The sequence below is a fragment of the Mauremys mutica genome, chromosome 6, assembly GCF_020497125.1.
Source record: "Mauremys mutica isolate MM-2020 ecotype Southern chromosome 6, ASM2049712v1, whole genome shotgun sequence".
Lineage (NCBI taxonomy): Eukaryota > Metazoa > Chordata > Testudines > Geoemydidae > Mauremys > Mauremys mutica.
This window is the reverse complement of record NC_059077.1, coordinates 9,306,720-9,328,656: the sequence shown is the minus strand read 5'-3', so window position 1 is coordinate 9,328,656 and position 21,937 is coordinate 9,306,720. Positions and strand designations below refer to the sequence as shown.

Here is a 21,937-nt window from a genome sequence, read left to right as displayed (position 1 = left end):
GACATCTAGATCTCTTTATCCCAATCCAAGAACCAATTTTACATAAAGCTACTCTGAAAGTACTACTTGATTTGGGGAACAATAAATGAAAAAGTTTTTAATCACTTGCACGTATTAAATTCTGTAATCTTGAACTGCATTACATGAATGATTGACTTCTGTAATCTTGTTGTAGCTATACTATTTGATTTGTATGTACATAAACAGCTGCCACTGACAGCTGTCTACTCCTATCTTGCAACAAAATATTTCATCTCAGCAGGAAAACCTGTAATATTTTTTGCTGCAAGTTTGCTTTTTTATTCCTAAAAGAGATCATAAAACCTGCAAGGCACATACCTTTTCATAGTAAACTATTCCATATTCTTTATCATCACACTTGACACACCGAAACTCAATCATCAAGTACATAAAATTAGAACTTCGTTTTTCACTCTAAAAAGAAAACAGACTAAAGATGTGGATTGTATATTAAAGAAGAACATCAATCTTCAGCATTTTCTTAACAGTAATAACCATATTTCCTTTGTGCTGTAACTGATGGATCAAATTATCAGATGTGGCAATTACTCAGTTTATAATTTCACATAACTACTTACTCTAGGATACAAGCTTCCTCTGGCATTATATATTGTCATTCACACTCTACAACAAATTTGCATTCAAGAAGAGGAAACGGTTTAAGTGATCCAGTGGAATAACAGATTAAAGTTGCACTAAATGGTGCTATGTTGGCACACCAATGGCTTCAAGATACAGCCTGCTCAGTTTACAAGTTTTCTAACTGCTAACACTGCAAATAAAACTTGGGATCTTGGAGTTTTGGGGTGTGTTTCTGGTTTGCATATCAAATTCTGCTACTGAACCTTAGTAAACAGCTCTGCACAACTCACAAGAGAATTAGTCTGCCCACCCAGGGAGGTATGGACTCTCCAGGAAAGGGAGGCTGGTCTTGTAATTAAAGCACAGTCATGAGAATCAGAAGACAGGGTTCTGCTACAGACTGCCTGCTTGACCGAGAGTCAAATCACCTCTTCTGTGTTAGTTCTCCCTTCTCTAAAAACAGGTATGTTTCATTGAAGGTTAGAATTTGCACAGCACTTTAGAGTCCCCAGTGGAAGGTGCTATAGAAGTGCAATTCATTATCTCTGCAGGTCTCACTGAAATGCCAAGTAGCTAAAAAAAAAAATCTTAGGCTTTGTCTGCAAGAAAAAGACAAAACTTTTTGTCCAAAAAAGGCAAGTTTTGTCCATGACAAGCCCAGGTGTGAACAGCACTTTCTCAGCAGATGCGCTCTCCTGTGGACAACACTAACACCACTCGCTCGTTGTGGGAGGAAGTTTTTTGTCAGCAGGAGAGCTACACTCCTTTTATCACAACCATGTCACTAAAAGCTGCATAGCCTTACACAAGCAAGCAGCTGTCAACACAGGGAGCAGATGTGTTGAGTAAGGTGGTCAGTCTATGCACCTTTCAGAGAATAGGCCATTTAAGGAGATCATTTTTGGCTTCATGGGTTAACACTTCCCTCCTGAATTGGGGGCAGGAGTTCAATTCGTAGATTAAAAACAATTAAGCAACTGATTTAAGCAAAAAAGTTTCCAGATGCAATATTTTCCCTCCCAAACCAACATCAATTTAAACAAAAGGTTGTGAGTTGATTAGAAACTGATTACAAGTTTAATGCAGAGTTTATATGGGTTGAAGTTTACTGAAGGAAGTTGCTCTGACAACTTCAATTCCGCCCCACCCCATGATGCTCTAACAGTCTTAAGCACCTATAGCCAAGTTAACTGATATCTAGATCTATTTTCAGCTACCTCTGTATCACTAATGCCAGAGAAAGTCATTCTTTTTAGATTGATTTCTTCCTTTAATGTGCACAAGAGAGAAGAAAAATAGGGCAAGTCATTTGAATTACAGTCTTACAAGCAAGCCAAGGCTTCCATATCAACAAGACCCAAAACCCATTATAAAGCTGATATATGATGACCTACCTCATTGATCATTTCTATTTCTCTAAAGGTCAGTCTGTCCAGCCAGTCTACTTTCACCATGTGACCTTGTCGATGAGACTTGGTGAGCTGCCATAGAAATATATAGTGATACTATTTAAATTGCTGTGACTGAAAAAGAATAGCCAAGCCATAATTTCAAAGACAATCACATATGAGAGGGAGTTCAAAAGTTTCTACGTTACAAATAAAGTGTGCCCTATAAACAATCTGCATTATAAAAATATTCCCAGGATCCAAAACATATTGATCACAAAAGAAAGGACAAAATATACACATCATTAACCTTAGTCTTGAATTCATAATAATATGACATATTAAAAGGGTCCTATGTGTAAAGCAGAGCTCTAGCATGACAAAATTAATGACTTCATGGTTCGTCCCATGTGAAAGATTTCCGAATCTCCAAAATCAGTGAATGCAAAAGTTTGGTACTTCATTTAACTTTATAAACAATACTTCTTGTTCTTAAAAATAATTTAAAGATGATTTCAGTAAGTCTGTCTTCGCCAGTGATACTGCATACAGCAGGGATTCCAAAACTGTGGTCTTGCATCTGCTGGTGGTCTATGGAGAGCTGAATGATATGTTACTGCAAGCTTAGGAACCTATGGCACGCGTGCCAAAGACAGCACAGGAGCTGATTTTCAGTGGCACTCACCCTGCCTGGGTCCTGGCCACCGGTCTGGGGGACTCTGCATTTTAATTTAATTTTAAATGAAGCTTCTTAAACATTTTAAAAACCTTATTTACTTTACATATATCAATAGTTTAGTTATATATTATAGACTTATGGAAAGAGACCTTCTAAAAATGTTAAAATGTATTACTGGCACACGAAACCTTAAATTAGAGTAAATAAATGAAGACTCGGCACGCCACTTCTGAAAGGTAATGATGATAATGCTGTATCTCATTAAAACAGGGCTTTGGAGCGGAGCCCGGAGCTGGAGCGCGGAGCAGCTCCAGAGCAGTTGAGCTGCAGGTTTTTGCCTGGAGCTGGAGCAGAGCAAGAGCACAGCTCCAAATCCCTGCATTAAAATACACCTGTACCCCGATATAACACGGTCCTTGGGAGCCAAAAAATCTCACCGCCTTATAGGTAAGACCGCGTTATATTGGGTTTGGTCCGGTACGGCGTGCCGGACTGGATTGGCTTCCCGGGTGGTGATTTAAAGGGCCCGGTGCTCCAGCTGCTGTGGGGAGCCCTGGTCCCTTTAAATCCCAACCAGAGCTCTGGCAGCGGGGCTTGGGCAGGAATTTAAAGGGCCCAGGGCTCCCCACAGCAGCCAGAGCCCCAGGCCCTTTAAATCCCCACCCGAGCCCGGCTGCCAGAGCCCTGGCGGGGATTTAAAGGGCCCGATGCTCCAGCCACTGTGGGGAGACCCGGGCCCTTTAAATCACCACCAAAGCTCTGGCAGCAGGACTCGGGTGGGGATTTAAAGGGCCTGGGGCTCCACACAAATTCGGATATAACGCAGTAAAGTGGCGGGGCTCAGGTGGCGCTTTAAAGGGCCCAGGGCTCCCCGTTGCTTTACCGCGTTCTCTCCAAATTCGTGTTATATTGGGTCGCGTTCTACCAGGGTAGAGGTGTACATTAAAAATATATTGCTAATGCTACTATTCTGCCTAAGCAATTGCCATAGTTCCTACAGAGATGTCATGTGACTATCTCCCCTTCCAACGCAGTCTATGAGACAATCTATTAACTGTGGCTCACACTGCACAGTTCAAGAAGAAACAGAAGAAAGTAGTTTGTCAACCACTTGGGGGTATAATAAAAGCTTACAAGAAACAGCAAGAGGCACAGGCACACACAAGGAGGAGCACTGGGCCTTCCTAATACTAAGAACTTAGGAAAGCCTTGAAATACGGTAAAGTGACCATCTTTTTGCCAGAAGAACAGAAATTATATTACGTAGAACTTAAGATAAAATTTCAAACACAAGTTATTTCTGAAAATTAGACATACATAGTTTTGATTTTTTTACCTTTCATATCCAGCAAAAGTCCCCGGTCTTTATAGCAGAAATAAGATAATGTATTATATTACACTATAAGGCTTGAAGACTTGTAAATTAAAGCAAATTAAAGACTCCTGTATGGCAACTGACTTGTTAATTTTGTATTTTTCTAGGGTTTTTTTTATTTGTTTGTTTAAAAATCAAAATGTACCATGGCTCACATTAAATGGATCTAAAGCTAGGTAACTGACAGGGATCAAAATGTAGCTGTAAACAGATAATCATGAAGCATTTTCTAGTGGAGTCCTGTAAAGATTTATTCTTGGCCCTATGCTATTTAACATTTTTATCAATGACTTGTAGGGTTGCCAACTTTGGTTGGACGATTTCCTGGAGATTTGCTCACATGATATAATCTTTAATTGAAGATTGGTCTTTTATTCCTGCAGACCCCAGGACAATCCTGGAGGGTTGGCAACCCTAACACTTGACAAAACACAAACTCAACACTGAAAGTCTGAGATGACAAAGATTGTGTACTGGTAAAAAAAAAAAAAAAAGGCTATGACAGGTCACTCAGAGTAATCTGGATGGCTTGGTAAACTGGGCGCAAGCAAACAATATGCATTTCAATGTTGCCAAATATGAAGCTATACCCTAGGGAAAAAAGAACATAGGACATATATTAATGTAGATTCTATCCTGGGAAGCAGTGTGACTGAAAAATACCTGGGGGTCATTGTGAATAATCAGCAGCAAATTAGCTCCAATGAGATGCTGTTACCAAAGGACTAATGTGATCCTTGGATATATAAACAGCGGAATCTCAAGCAGAAGTAGAGGGTTTATATTACCTCTGTATTTGGCACTGATGCAACTGCTACTAGAATAGTGTGTGCAGTTTTGGAGTCCACCATTCAAGATGGATGATGATAAATTGGACAGGGTTCAGAGAAGAGCCACAAGAATGATTAAACAGTTGGAAAACATATCTTATTGTGACAGACTCAAGGAGCTCAATCTATTTAGCTTAAACTGAAGGTTAGACTCTGATTTAAGTCACCCCTAAGTATCTACACAGGGAACAAATATTTGATAATGGGCTTTTCAATCTAGCACACAAAAGATATAACCTGATCCAATGGTTGGCAATTGAAGCTAGACAAATTCAGACCGGAAATAAAGTGTACATTTTTAACAGTGAGGATAAACAATCACTGAACAACTTACAAGGACAATGATTTATTCTCCATCATTGGCAATTTTTAAAATCAAGTTTGGATTTTTTTCTAAAAGATATGCACTAGTTCAAAGAAGAAATTAATTCAGGAAAGTAAAATGGTCTGTATTATGCAGGTCAGACTAGACGATCACAGTAGTCCTTTCTAGCCTCAGAATCTATGAAAAGTTATGTTAGGACTTCTGTTAAGCAAATTATTATGGCTCAGCAATTGTTCATAGCCAGGATACTAGCAATTCAAATATGGACAGCCACCACAACAAATGCATTGAGTGCAAAGCATAAGACAGCTCAGATGCCTTATAAAAATCTATTAATTGGAACTACACAGGCATAGTATGCTATCAAAATACATGCACAATATGCTGCTGCTATGTGGCTGTCCTAGCACCATTCTGCAAGCCTAAAATGTAAGGGCTGAAAAGTGAAGTACTGCTTTTGCCAATGTGTGTCAATACGCAGTGAGCCTGTCTATAAAGATAACATAACTGATGTCTGTACTATATAAAATGATTTTATATATAAATATGCATATTGTATATTTACACCCCCATTGGGTAAAGGAAAGTAGACAAACATTTAAATTTAATTTACTCTTTTCACGAGACGCTTTCTTTTGACCGGGGGGGGGAGGGGGTGCAGGAGACAGGAGGGAAAAAGCCCAGTCCGGCTGGGAGTTTCTCTTCCTTTCTATATTTACAGTAGCACCTTGAGGCCCAAATCAGGGCCCACTGTGATGGTATTGTACAAACACGTAATTAATAGATTGCATGGAATTGGCAATAATTTCAAAAGTCATGAGTCAGAAAGTCCCCCCCTCAAAAGAAAAACAAGATTTTTTTTTTTTACACCTTATTTATTTTTAAGTCAGAGTATTTTTTTTTAAATGTCATGGGGGGGGTGTTGGTTTCCCCCCCCCCCCCTTTGTAGAGAGAAGCAGCATGCCCCCATTTCCATGCAATCATCACAGAGCTATAATTCAACCTTAGATACGCACAGTGTAGATCTAACTGTTCCCTACTTGGAAGGGATTCTGCTTACCCTCTCCTATCACCTTAGATGTGGGGAGCTGCCATTGTACACCTCTCCCTACCTGGACAGGACTGGATTAGGGTCACTGTCTCTTCTCTCTCCGTGATCTCTCTCAAGTCTTCTGTCCTTACCACCTGCATCCATTTCCCTCCCCATATTTCACGCTTATTCTAATACATATTTTTCTCCTTCTCCGTCACACTACATTTCCCTGTATCTGCCACTCACATTCCTTTGATTCCTGACATTCTCTCTCCGTTGCTCCCAGCATCCCATTCTCAACACCTCCCACATTCCCCAGCTTATCCCTCAGATGGCAACTAAGATGGCCACCATGTTCCCTGAGCAGGCTACCTTCAGCCATTGGAAGCAATGAGGGCTGGTAGCAACACTTTCAGTTAAAGGAACCTGGAGGCCATCTTGCTGCGGGCAGTCTGTGGCTTCAGTACACTGAAATTAATTGAAGACAGCCAATTTGGTAAGGATACAACTTCACAAGACTGAAAGCAGGAATTAGAATGACAAGAATCCTTTAAAAAAAATCCCTCAAAACTGCAATTTTGTGAAAAAATCCTGAGAGCTGCAAAGACCATATATTCCTAGTGATCTTACTAACTAGGTTAATGAAAAGATGTGACAGGTAAAGAAAACAAATGAAAATGGGAGTGATGATGAGGAAGTGGCAGTGAAATGAGCACAAACACTAAGAACCTGATCCTATGAGGTACTAAGGCATTCTTGTCACCCACAAAAGAGAGTCCTTTAAGTGACAACAAGAGGAGAGTTGAAGTTAGCCAGCATCTCCCAGGAAGGAGCCAAAAATTACCTAAATGAGGAACTGTAGGTTCCCAGGGTAACAGCTAAGAGATTATGATTACGTAGGATTGGTTAATCTTCAACTGGGTGTGTGATCTGTGGATCCTTCCAGTAAATCCCCCAACATTTGCACCTGCTCAAATGTAATCTACAAATTAAACTGTACAGCAGGGAGGTAGAGTACAGCTATACTCTGAGTATATTGGACAGTATGGTAGTCTTCGGACACAGCTTTTTAAAATTACAGCTATATTTTCCATCCCTCTCATCCCAACAATGCAGAGTGCCTCATATTAGAAATCCTGAAGTATTCTTTTGCCAGGACCAGTCTCTCCACTCCAGCAAGCTTCACCAAAAGCTGGAGGAAAACCTGAAGAAACCCTCTGCAGGGTTATGACATCCAAAAGCCAGCACAACCCAAAGTTGAATTTTGCTCTCTCTATATAGCATTACTGGAATAGAGGATGGTAGACGGGTAGAAAGACAAGTTTGTTCAACGGAAGGAGTTTATTAATGGTTTCCTTGAGATTAGTTATTTGATTACTGCTCTGGATATTTGCGTGGAAGGCTGAAATGGTGTTGCTGAAATCAAATGCTACGTACTCTGGTATGAATCACAAAATGGAAGAGATCTAGGAGACACTCCATCATGGCTAAATGTTATATGCATGACCACCATTCACTGGATTCAAACTTGCAATGTTTTCCATTTGTCTGCATATACGGCACTGAGCCTTTTCGAGACGATTAAAGAAATATGTTTGCCAAATAAGGGTCCCAGATCCTTTACAGGTTTTTTTTCTCATCTTACAAGAAATCGCTGCTGCTTGGGTATGTTTTCATTTTAGAGGAAAATTCCTTTTATTTCTGAAGGAGTGAGAGTAACAACAGTGCCCTAGCTGGTGTTATGCAATCAATCAACACAACTCCATTTAAAAAGATAGGATAGTATCAACTTGTACAGGCACTACTTAGTCCCTAGCACAGATGGCGGGGTGGGAGTGGGGGACTCAATCTCATCTTCTCCTCCCCTCAAACATCTCTGCATAATAAAGGGTTGGAGACCCAAAAGGAAGAGATGCCTGGGGGAAGGTATGGTTCCCTACTATTTGAGGGCTGGGTTTACTCTCAGCCTGTAAAAGTTTAACTCTTTTTGCTTATATTAGCTTATCAAGGTTCTCTATTGTTGAACGGGTTTTACTGCTTGTGGCAGCATTTTGCTTCTGCTCAGGCCTGCACCCAGTTTGTAAGGATACACTTATAGAGAAGGAATGTTGAAGCACCTCTAACTTATTTCTACATTTCTATGTAAGGTCACAGAGATAAAGCAAGAACAGGCTCTACTGAGCAGGGGTGCCAATCTGGTGAAAACCCAATGAACATATGGAATATTTCTGGAAGCCCCCTTGCAATAGAAAGAAATGTATGTTTATTTATAGAATAATAGAAGTGTAGAACTGGAAGGGACCTTGAAAGTTCATTGAGTCCAGCCCCCTGCCTTCATAGCAGGATCAAGTACTATCCTTGCCAGATTTTTGCCCCCATCCCTAAATGGCCCCCTCAGGGACTGAGCTCATAACCCTGGGATTAGCAGGCCAATGCTCAAACCACTAAGCTATCCCTAAAAAATACTTTTAGCCAACTTTTGCGAAAATTCTAACTGGAAAGGATGAGAGCGTGTACAGATGTATATGCCCACACCGCACGAGCATGCTTTCATACACATCTCGAAAATGGTGTTGGTTAATATTAGAAATGGAAAATTTGACTATCAAAAGCTTTAACCAAGAAAGCAACCATAAAAAAAACCACTCTGCCCTTGATTAAAGGTACTTTCACTTCAAAAAAATCACAATTCATAGCAAAGTGGGAAGGTTTCTTATTAATAAAGGTTAGACAGTTTAGTGTCAGAAGCATGCACTCCCAAAACCAGGTGCTGACAAGCTTTGCCCTCTTGCTACTTACTTCCTCCATATGTTCCTTGTCAGGCTCCTATATTAAAGAAACTTGTTAATTAACCAACATGTTAAAGGATTGTAATTTCCAAATATTTAATTGGAATTTAATACCGTATTTTAATCAGAATTTTACCACATGGGAAGTTGAGGGCACTCACTATCTCTCAAGAGAAGCTTATTGCGTCACAGGATCAGGTTGACAATGAATACAATCTCCCTACAATCCCCTTGCTTGCTTCTGTATCATGAATGCTTGGTTATGCCCACAAACAAATAGGTGAGAAGAGCTCACCTCAGCTCAATGTAAGTGCCAGGAAAAGAAAATTTAAATGCATCAAAAGAAACAGACCAAAATAAACCTTATTGTGTCTTTTGAAACTTCTGCATCATACCACACAGCTATACACCTCTACCTCGATATAACACTGTCCTCGGGAGCCAAAAAAATCTTACTGCATTATATTGAACTTGATTTGATCCACCAGAGTGTGCAGCCCTGCCCCCCCCTACCCCCCAGAGCACTGCTTTACCGCATTATATCCGAATTTGTGTTATATCAGGTCGCGTTATATCGAGGTAGAGGTGTATTTTAAATTCATACCTAAACCAAATCCACCCAAGATATTGCTACTATTTTCCTTTTAAATCAATACACAAAAGGAAAAAAAAAAAAAGCACATGCTTCTCCTTCACAATACATTGCCCTTAAAGACAAAATACACTTGGCTATCAAAAGGCCAAGTTTCTTTTACTGAAACTAAATATTTTTTTAGATTTGCCAAATGATGTAATCCTATAAGATAAAAATAACTTTAGAGGTGGGTTGGTTTTTGTTGGTTTTTTAGAGGCATCGAATAAAATATGCAGGAGAGTGCATAACGAGCCCTTGAGCATAGTACTTCTAAATTAATTTCACATTTTACATGAGGATCTAATATAATTTAGTCAAGAGATGTTTGCCTTACAACTGTTTTAGTTAAGCTTCTGAAAAGATTAGTAGATTCTTGAAGACTATTCCTCACTTTTTTTTCTTCCTTTTCTTTTTTTTTAAGCCATTGCTTCAGCAAGGAAATTACACCTTCCAAAACATTAATTAGTAGCTTTTTAGGGTTCAATGTTAGCTTGGCAAAAACTCATTTAGATAGACAAGGTGGGTACGGTTTTATTGAACCAAGTTCTGTTGGTCCAATAAAAGATATTACTTTTCACCCACCTGGTCTCTGTAATATCCTGAGACCAACACAGCAACAACATCACTGCATCTAAAAACTTAATTCAGTACACTTGCTATCATAGATCTCTGGACAAAGCTAAACGTTTTTGACAGCCTCAGACACTGGTAAGCAATCTAATATTAAATGATAACCAGGATTTTACTGAGGAATCTGAGGAAGAAATTGCGTTCCACTGCACCATGAAAGTACATCGCAATACTGCAGAAGAAATACATTTGCATCAAACAACTTGTGGGTTTTGTTTTGTACAAGTAGCTTTGATCATGATTCTGCATCTCAAACTCTTTTACTCTTTACACGGCAGAATCAATTATCTAGCAAAAGTCTTCATAAAGGCTGAATTTTCTGGAGATACTAAAAAAAATCCTGGGATGGACAAAACATTAGAATTTACTAAGTCTCTAAAATGCTTTGAACAGCAGCTGGAAGTGCTCACTCTAGCCCAGTGGTCCCCAACCTTTTCCAGGTGGCAGGTGCCGGAAGACAAGCCACCGAGGACCGTGGCTGGCAGACTAGCATCCGCCAAAACGCCGCCGAGAAGCGGCAACGTCAAGAGACATCACCGCTGAAATGCCGAAGTAGCGTCATCAAGAGGCGTCGCCGCCAAAATGCCGCCGAAAATCAGCAGCATTTCAGCAGCGGCACCTCTTGATGACGCCATTTTTCGGCGGCATTTCGGTGGATGCTTGTCTGCTGGCCAGTACATGGGCACACACAGATGGCCTGGTGGGTACCACTGCACCTGCAGGCACTGCGTTGGGGACCACTGCTCTAGCCACTGCAGGAAGGAGGTCTCAGCATTTCTACCATGATACTATGTAGGTCTCGAGGACACTACACTGGTCTTTCTTCTTCATTATGAAGCAATGATCCTGCAGGTCTATACAGAAACGTACATTTGATAACCACTGGGGAAAAAATCATCCTATTCCCCATGGTACGAAGGCTGGCTCAGTAGCCCAATATCAGCCTTCATTGCAACAAGTACAAGCTGTTTGTCCTTCCCTTAAGGCCAAGCATTTTAACCTCTCCCTATCCAGCCACTCTAATATTGTGTCAACTGTCCCCATCACTCCACCAGAAATGCCAGCTTTGACAGCTCTCTTCTCCCACAAGCATCTCTGCACCTTCCCCAGAACAGGGGTTCTCAGCCTTTTTCTTTCTAACCCCCCTTCCCCAACATGCTACAGAAACTCCATGGCCCACCTGTGCCACAACAACTGTTTTTCTGCATATAAAAGCCAGAACCGGTGTTAGAGGGTAGCAAGTAGGGCAACTGCCCAGGGCCCCATGCCACAGGGAGCATCACAAAGCTAAGTTACTCAGTCTTCGGCTTTAGCCACAGATTTTAGGGCTTGGGTCTCAGGCTGCAGTCCTGCCCAGCGGGGCTTTGGCTTTCTGCCCTGGGCCCTAGCAAGTCTAACACCAGCCCTGCTTTACAGACCCCCTGAAATCTGCTCACGGCTCCCCAGTCCCCTGGTTGAGGACCACTGCTGTAGAATACATAAGGGGTGGATGAATGGCACTGATCTACATGATGATAAATCCAAACTTTGGTTTCTATGCTATGGTCTGTCAATCATTGTTTGTGACAGATGTCTGATCTCTAGGTACTCAACAAAATGACTCACTAGCTCATTTCACATCAGATCAAACACCTATTAAACTTTTGGCCTGATGTCAGAAACCGATACCAAGGCTGATGCATATGCCAAATACACTAAGCAATGCTGCTATATACATTTGAATGAGTTGGTACTGAAGTTACTTTTCGTACTAGCCTTTCATCGCAACAGATCCGGATCCAAATCTAGGCCAGGATCCTCATGAAAGTGAGTACAACATTCACTTCTTTGATATTTGTCCATTTCACAAATTCTGTACATAAAATCAGCATGATATGCTGAAGTGGTTAGAAGGAACCTAAGAATGGAAAGGTAGGGATACTGCAGTCTAGAATTAAGGTTCAATAGAATGTCTGTAGGAAAGTTTGAATCATACCTGTCCACAGTCAGTGATTCTAGTCAGCAGTTAGTATTCAAACTGAACACTGAAAATCCTATCATACAGCTATCCAATAGTAAGGAAAAAACAGCTATTAAATTTATCTTCATTGTTTACAGCTTGACCTCTAAGCAATCAGCCATTTTAAACCAGTCAAATTGAAGACTGGCCTCAGGCTTCTGACACCCTCTGTTCTGAAACCTTTTCCCTGGGAATATTAGAAACATAACCTGACACACATTGGTACAAGTTCATGTGCTTAAGGCAGCTGATTTACTTGACATTATTTTGAGGCTTTGGACTCCAATATAACCTAACCTAAGTTACAAGCATTTGATAAGTCACAGACAGCAACTTTTTAAATTTAATTTTCAGAAGTTGAAATGTCACCACCTAGGTCAGGAAACTGCAGTTACTAATTTTTTCCTGGTAAATCTCAGGCTAAATTTTCTTTTATAGAATTCACCTGCTGACCATCTAGAATCACAGAAAAGGAACTGGGGAAGGGAAAATCCTATGTTGCGCAGCCACCGCCTGAGCAGCTAAAAAGAAAGTTTAGAGAAGACACAGATTAAGGGGGAAAAAAAAACATAGCCAGCTCTGAGGTTTCAAGTTTAATTTTGTACAACCAAATCACTATGATCAAAACCAATATTCTCTTGTAAGTTTCCCTTCATGTGTCCCCTCCTCCAAACAAGTCTGTGAAGACAAGCATTACAGATAGGGCCCTCCCAAATTTACGGCCATGAAAAACACGTCACAGACCATGAAATCTGGTCTTGTGTGTGCTTTTACCCTATCCTATACAGATTTCACAGGAGAGACTAGTGTTTCTCAAATTGGTGGTCCTGACCCAAAAGGGACTTCTGGGGGCTGGAGGGGTCACAAGGCTATTTTGGGGGGCACAGTATTGCCACCCTTACTTCGTGCTGCCTTCAGAGCTGGGCGGCCAGAAAGCGGCTGCTGCTGACTGAGGGCCCAGCTCTGAAGGCAGCAACACAGAAGTAAGGGTGGCAATACCATACCATGCCATCTTTACTTCTGTGCTGCTGCTGTCAGAGGCTCAGCCTTCAGAGCTGGGCTCTCAGCCAACAGCTGCTGCTCTCCAGCTGCCCAGCTCTGAAGGCAGCTCCACCGACAACAACAGCACAGAAGTAAGGGTAGCAGTACTGCAACTCCCCCTACAATAACCTTGCAACCTCCCTAAAAGTCCTTTTTGGGTCAGAAACCCTACAATTACACCACCGTGAAATTTCAGATTTAAATAGCTGAAATCATGACATTACAATTATTAAAATTCTATGACTGTGAAATTGACCAAAATGGACCGTGAATTCAGTAGGGCCCTAAACTAGAGAGATGCCTTTCTGTCTTTGGATCCTCCTGTCCCGGATTTTAGAGCAAAACCCCTTTCTCTCCAAATATCGACAAACCTTCTCTTAAGATTCTAATCAAGTTCATTTGTATTTGATTATTTCCCCAGTGGTGAAAGCCTCCCTGGGCTGACAATAAACCACTGCTGGGATTTCCAAACAGATGTAGCTCAGTAGGTCATCTCCTAGGGGCACTACTAGGGCAGTGTGTGTCATGGCTACACCCACCGAGCACCAAATGATCTGTACCCCACCCTTCAGCACAAAAGCATCTAGTCCAGTGATACTGAGACTCAGGAGCTACAAGTGGCTCTTTAACGTGCTGCAAAGAGCCACAGGAGACGCATGATAATTAAATCAGTGTTTTAATGATTAACTTAAGTGATTAACCAATCAGGATGCTTTTACTGTTATTAATCAATTGTAGTTGATAAAATAATAATACTTGCTCAGTCACTGTGCTGTGAAAATAATATATAATTTATATATAAACTAAGTATTTCCCATGTCATACTGTTTAAATATGAATATATAATAAATGAAACAATGAATTCACACTACTGTGGCTCTTTTGGGTAATCTTGATTGCTAATTTGTCTCCTAAACCACTGCAGTCTGAGCATCACTGATCTAGTCAATCACTTCAACCCATGCAAAACTGCTTCCTACTGTCTTGTGCCTATTCTACCTGAAAGTAGAGTATCTAGTGTGGCTACTCTACAGATCTAATTTTCCTTTGGGCCAAAAGGTGAAGTAAAAGGCATACATCAATGTTGTATAAGGTAAGAGATCAATCATTATAGCAGGTTAAATGTAATCCCAATGATCCAATTTGGTTCTCCACTTTCCTTCCCCACAATATATCACTGATTATCAATATAAAACACAATACAGGATGTCCACACACATTTACCCTGTCAGAAACAATGTTGGTCTCTGGGAATACACAAACGGATTAAAATAGACAATTAGAAAGGCCACCAATTGTTGTGAAATAAGAAATATGTTCTCTTTAGATGAAAATGGAAGATGAATTTTAGCTTACCCTGAAGAACTCTACGCTTTTACTGATGTTATTAAGGACAAGGTGGTGGTATGATCAGGCAATTTCATTCAGTTGATAGGAGCAGCGATGTGAGTAGAAGGAGGGAAAGTGGAAGAAGTGATAATTTAGCAGCAAAGTTTTCATTTTAAAGCAATAAACTAACCTATCACTCCTAAGGTAGAATTATTTAATTGTAATGTCCTAATGTCATTACTAGGAAACAGAGCACTAAAATGTTCCACTCTCTGCATACAGATTACTAAGGGTAGGGAATGGAGCTTACTTTGCCAACAATCCCCGGAGGGTAACTTCACAGCTTTCAGCCACGTTGACAGTTTCTGAAGCAACTTTCAAACATTTCACGTTAGTGTGATGATATGGCACTCCATTACTAAACTGAATGCTTGCCATGGTTTCAGCAACCTGAGAAGGTTATGTATGAAACATTTTCTTTCCACAGAAGAATGGGAGTTTCAACAATGTCCAAAACCTATACGAGCGTGACTGAATTCTTCATGTGGATCAACGAAGTGCTGGTCAAAAAAGTGTCAAGAAATAAAAAGGATTTTCCTTCAAATGGAAAGCAGCTCCTTCAGCTGTATTTTTTTTAAAGTAATAATTCATTTGGAGGATTTCAGCCTGGTCTCTAGTGTCAGACAATCCATCATCATCATAAGACCATCATAGATGATCATAAATCAGTCCAGTACTTTAACTGCAAACATATTATAGAAGTCAATGAGGATGACTTTGGAACACAGCGTAAACAGATACTATGCCTACATTTAACCAACACTATTAATTGCTCATTTTAACAAATATTCAAATTCTCTTTTACATACAGCAATACTAGATCACTAATTGCTCATTAACTGCTAAATAGGTTATAAGAACTACTGAAAGTCTGTTTTACTCAAGCAGATGCTTGAATTTAAGAACGCCATAGCACAAATTAATCCATTTGCCTAGGGCACACCTGAGTGAGTGCGAACTCTTTTCCACCAGCCAGAAACCCTAGTCAATTGAATTCACAGCAGGTACGATAGGTAAAGTTACAGGAGCACAGCACCAATCTACCTCTGCCACTGTGAGGCTGAATCTAAGCACAATTGAACAGGAGGGGGAGAAAGACACAGGAAGAAAAGGCAACCTGTTATAGCAAAAATAAAAAAGATAAATAGCAGCTTCATTTGGTGGAAAAAATTGCCCTCTTGGTAGCCGACTGGAGTTACAATGCTACACCACAGATGGGGGGAAATATGAATTTTGTATATTGAGGCACATGAACTGTGTGACAACAGGATAAATGACTGCCAAAGGGGAAAAATATAGGGTTGGTATCTGAACTGTTTAACACCGACTATGAGAGGTTGATTGCCCTCAGCACCTGAGCAGATTGGGCCTTTGCTAGAACATGGGGAATGATTGCCTTCCGTGTGCTATTCATAAATCAGGACTTGGTAAAAGTTATTCTGAGTGCTCTCCGTATGGTTTCAAAGTTAGCCATAAAGCAGCATAACCACTGAGCAATTAAGTACACAACGTTGTAGTTTTTGGTCACAAGTACTAACATTGTTTATTATGGAACATGGAAGTAGCACGGGTTTGTTTTGCCAGGACATTGTTAAGAAGGTAGAGTTCAGGTAGCTTGGGTGCCTTGTTTGAAAAGTGCAGCCTTGTCTCCTGTGTTTCTTGGATTTATAACACTTATGTCTAACATTCTTGAAAAGTAATGTGTACTCACAATGCCCATATTAGTCTTCAACCTTATTTTTTTTTTCTGTTGGGTGGGATATTCTTTAAGTGTTTTGTTTGTTTTGGTGGGTTTTTTAATTGTCAAAAACTGCCAGAGAGGACTGCTGTTTTTCTCCAAGTTCTCGGAAGTCCATAAGAAAATAGGCATAACCCAATACACCTTAGAGACAGTCAGGTGGAAAAAATGCCGCCTAGTCTGCTAGCCACAAAATCTCTTGCTGACCTCATTCACTGTAGACTTTCTAAGATCATTTGATAACAAAAAACTCCTGCAAACATCTGTAAATCTTCAGGGTCAGTGCTCTTCAGCACATCCTGGAGGGTGCAGAGCTGTGTACTGCCAATGTTTTGGCTTCCTTATGTATGTGGGACTTCTCCTCGTGTGAGCAGGAGGGGGACAAAGCGGTTGGCACAAAGCATGTCAGCGGAGTACAGAAGTAGCTATGCCAACATAAAAAGAAAAATGCCAAACTAAACTAGTCCTAAGTGTTGTGAAAAACAAAACCGTGTAGATATAAATGCAGGAATAAAGGAGGACAACATTTCACTACATTAAAACAATTCACCATACTAAAACAGAAAATTAAGATTATATGCACTTAGTTTCTTCCTACGCTAAATCTAAACACAATGGAATGTCTTCCTCAATGCAATACAAAAAAACTCAAGACTTGATGAAATATTCCATGCTCAGTCAATTTTCCTAGAATCCAGTGAGGAATATGTTCAATAGAAGGCTATCTAGTGTTGATTCTAAACATAATTAGTATTAAGGTTGTCAGACAGTAATTATATTGCTTTTGTTCCCATTCCAAAAAGAAAACCATTACAACAAAAAAAACAAAAAGCAGCATCTCAAGCTTTCTGTGGATCAGAGTACCCTCTTACGGCTCTTGAAATTCAACCTTGCTCATGTTATAGTGACCTGTTGGCTATAAATGAGCAGATTATAATGAGTTTTCTATTAGAAACTCAAGGTACACAGAGTATAAATGAAAGTTATTTTATCGCCATCATAAATCTCTAGAAGAGGAAAGATTTATAGCACTGGAACTTCCCTATCACAAACTTTCCTTGCACAATTATAAAGGCGTCTGGCTGCCTTGAAAAGCTAGGAGACAATCACCAAGTTTTTAAATCTGACCTAAGTCTATTAATTAAAATAGTTGAACTATTAAGTGAGCATGGCCTATGTTTGCTACAAGAAGGTGGAGTGATAGGCTAATCAACAAAATGGTTCATGATTGAACACAGACTGACCAATTATAGAAATCATCCTTTATGGTCATCGCTTCTTCAAGACAAGCTTTGAGGCAACAGAAAAGTATATTCCATTATCTTCTGGCAGTGAAACTTTGTTTCTGCACAAAATTGACATTAATATCACTGAGTCACCAAAGAAGTGTTAACATCTAATCTCATAAAATTGATATTAATACCACTGAGTCACCAAAGAAGTGCTAACATCTAATATCTCTTCTTGCAATTTCCACCTAAAATGGTCTTAATGTTATGCTAGAACTAATAATTACTGATCTGAAGAGTAAAGCCTGATCTATGCTACAAAGTTAGGACACTGTAAGCCACCTTGAATCAACGTAGTTGTGCATGTGTCTGCACCTAATTTTGTCTCCCACTGATGTAAGCAGCATATTAAACAGACATAGTAATAGCACCTCTCCAAGTGGTGTGGAGCCATGGTCAATATACTGAGGTTGACGCAGCACAAGCATAGACACTGTGTTATCTTTGTCAACCTTAACAGTTCTCTAGCAGCTATCCCACGATGCCCGACACTGACCACTCTGGCCTCAGTTGTGAGCTCCACTGCCCAGGCGTCACATCATTCAGAAGTTTCAGAGTAGCAGCCGTGTTAGTCTGTATCCGCAAAAAGAACTGGAGTACTTGTGGCACCTTAGAGACTAACAAATTTATTTCAGCATGAGCTTTCGTGAGCTACAGCTCACTTCTTCGGATGCATAGAATGGAACACACAGACAGGAGATATTTATACATACAGAGAACATGAAAAGGTGGAAGTATGCATACCAACAGGAAGAGTTTTGAAGTGATAATTAAGATGACCCATAGAAGGTGTGAGGAGAACTTAACATAGGGAAATAGATTCAATTAGTGTAATGACCCAACAATTCCCAGTCTCTGTTTAGGCCTGAGTTAATTGTGTCTAATTTGCATATTAATTCAAAGGTATCCCACCCCTTGAAAATCCCGCAAATTTTTGAAATGCCCTTTCCTACTCGTCCAGTTTTGCAGGCACACGTAGCAGCTCACCACTGTTGTGCACAACTGCCTAGCTGACCATGCGGCTACATGCTCCAGATACACTGCAGATTGGAGTAGCAGGAAGTATTGGCTCTCCTGGGCCAATGGTGTGTGGAAGCCAGGAAATAATTAACAAGGATTTGAAGGGATCTTAATGAATGTCAGTTACTTAGCATGAGTTAGGCTAGCTGTGACCCTAATGACGTGAGATTTGTAGAAGCAAGATAATGTGAGACAGAGTGAACTGTGTACATAGTTATTACGACCTTGCAACAGTCTAAACAAATATGCAGGCTTACTTTTCTTAGGAGTGAGACAAATAAGATAGCAGAAAGGCTTATGTATAAACAAAATGTATTTGTTGCTTTTTACCGTCTGTATTATTGCTAGAAATTGTCTGTAACAAAGGTATAAAGCTTGCTGTAATTGTTTACCAGTTGAGAGACCTGTCCGGGACTGGGGAGACCCTGTGTCCTATGGCACTCTCTCCCTCCATTGTAATTACTGGAGAAATAATAAAGTATTTGATTTTGCTGCACCCAAACTAAAAGCGAGAACTGAGTTTTTCTCCGACAGGTGAGAAGAGGCTGTGCAAGCACAGCTATGGACCAGCCACAGAAATGTCAACTTTTTCCCCTTCGCTTCATAGATATTGCACAAGACACAGCAGGCACCTATAACCATCAAGCTATTTTTCTCACTGAGATTCAATCTCTTGAACAAACAATGCCAGCATTCCTTAAATCTACCAAAAGCATATTCAACTGTCATTCTGCACCTGGTGAGCTTTTCCTTGATGTTGTCGAGGTGGCCGTGTACAGCTTCATAAGCCAGGGAAGCAAGAGGTAAGCTGGGTCCCCCAGTATCACTATTGACATTTCAACACCCCCAATGGTAATCCAGCGGTTGAGAAAGTAAGCCCTTGTTTGTAGCTTTCTGAACAGTCCTGTGTTCTCAAAGAGGCAAGCATCATGTGACTTCCCTGACCAGATCATATTGATCTCAGTGAAGCATCCCTGGTGATCCACCAAAGCTTGCAAAGCCATAGAAAAATAGCGCTATTGATGTACTCTCTGGCAAGGGGGTCTGGTGCCAAAACAGGGATGTGTGCCCCGTCTACCACTCCACTGCAGTTCAGGGACCCACTACTGCAAATCCACCTACTATGTCCTGCACATTGCCAAGAGTCACAGTCCTGTGTAGCAGAAGCAATTAATGGCCCTGCACACTTTCATGACAACGGCCCCCACAGCGGCTTTTCCAACTCCAAAATGATTTGGTAGCAATCTGGCATTGCGAGTTTCTACAGTGCAATCGCCACTCGCTTCTCCACTGTCAGTGAAGCTCTCGTTCTGGTGTCCCTAGGCCGGAGGTCTGGGACAAGCTAGGCGCACAGATCCAAGAACGTGGCCTTGCAAAGTTTTGCAGCCACTGCTCGTCATCTCAAGCCTGCATTACAATGCAGTCCCACCAGTCAGTGCTTGTTTCTCGGGCCCAGAAACAGCATTTTACCACCTGCTCCATGACCATCAACAACAACCTTGAATTGGTTCTCGCTACGTTGCACAGCAATCTGTCCTTGTCATAAATAAACAGATCAGGGTTAAGGTCTCTTTTCCCTGGAAAGGGTTAACAAGCTCAGTAACCTGGTGACCACCTGACCAGAGGACCAATCAGAGATGAGATAATTTCAAATCTCTGTGGAGGGAAGCTTTTGTCTGTGTTCTGTGGGAGAACTGTTTTTGGATCTAACAGAGGACAGTCATGTCTCCAAGTTCTCCTGGAGTAGTTTCTACTAATTAATAGTGAGTATTAATTAGAAAGGCGAATTAGTCTTATGATTTGATTTCTATATTTGCAATTGTGTGTTTGCTAAAGGAAATGCTTTATTCCTGTTTGCTGATATTGCTTTTACTGAGAAAAGGGGGAGAGGGGATTCTCTCCAGAGATTGATAAGGTTATACCCTATGAGTGTCCAGCTTGGGCTCATAGAGATTCTGTACTTTCTTTTTGTTCTCTTAATAAATTCTTTTCTATTAAGGACTTGTTGGTCTTTCCTTGGGTGGATTCTCAGGGAAAGGGGAGGGGGAGGTATCCCTCTGTAGTTGGATCCCGGTATCTCTCCTAGGAAAAGGGAGGAGGGAGGAAGCAGGGGGAATGGTTTGTTTCTCCTGGGTGTAAGAACTCCATGGATTTGGGGCTCTTGGAATCCCCTAGGATTTTGGGGAAGGACTGTGTCTCAATCCACATTTCTTGATTGAGTGGTGGCAGCGAGAAGGAACCCCACCCTAAGGGTTAGGGTGGTGGCAGAATACATGCGGGTCCCCATCTTTGAACCCACAAGCTCAAAGTGGGGGTGAGATCCCATGACAGTCCTCCGAAAAATCTTCATGATTGCATTATTCTTGTGGCTCTGCAAATACCAGAGAATCATGTGTCCTTGCTTGCAACGCTTAGGACAATAGTGTAGAGCTGTGCAGGCTCCATGCCTCTGTCAGACATGACAGATAATGAGGAGAACCATGAGAGTTCATTGGATTTTGAAAAAAGATGCCAAAATTATGGGATATAGATGACCTGGATTAAGACAGTTGCACCCTGGGAAGTTAACCCCTTGCTCCCAGTAACCGCTATGCAACTTGTTTTAGCCTTGCCATGCTTTGACAAAACTTCCCAAAAGACAGTGGCCTGTTGCACACTGGGATACCTACCCAAACTGCACTGCACTATGCATCAACACAAACGCTCTGGGTGAGCAAGCACAGCGCTGATGCAAGGACACAAACATGCACAAGCAATATATAAACTGGGGCATCTTTCTGCCGAAGTAACTTGCATCAAACAAAGTTTGTAGTGTAGACGTGGCTTAAGGTTTTCATATTTAGAAGACCACTACTGAAGAATGGCTACAGAAGCTACATTGAAATCTCTTAAAATACAAGCTCATTAAAATAATTCTTATTAAAACTGAAGAGTTCAGCATTTGATCTCCCCTGAGCACTTTCAAGGCATGCTCATAAATTCCTTACAGAAGACTGGGGTTTTAGCATGATGTGGCCAGATATTAACTTTTATACTTTGATCTACAGTTTATATAGAGAAATGCTACAGTGCACCAATAATCCTTTATAGTTAAATGAGAAGCATGATAACTAATGTCAGAAAATGGCACGCAAAGCAGGTCTTCCATACCGGGCTTCTATATTATAGATGCAAG

At 40.8% G+C, this 21,937-nt stretch overlaps 1 protein-coding gene across 1 annotated transcript in view; it reads right to left on the bottom strand.

Annotated features, from left to right (window-relative positions):
• Nucleotides 1–21,937, bottom strand: part of PIK3C3 (phosphatidylinositol 3-kinase catalytic subunit type 3) — a 134,991-nt gene that overhangs the window by 106,865 nt on the left and 6,189 nt on the right. The window contains exons 5-6 of the mRNA XM_045021739.1: nucleotides 1,998–2,084; nucleotides 340–435 (exon numbers count right to left, since the gene is read on the bottom strand). Of these exons, the coding sequence (XP_044877674.1) occupies nucleotides 340–435; nucleotides 1,998–2,084 (183 nt within the window). The remainder of the gene's footprint in view (nucleotides 1–339; nucleotides 436–1,997; nucleotides 2,085–21,937) is intronic.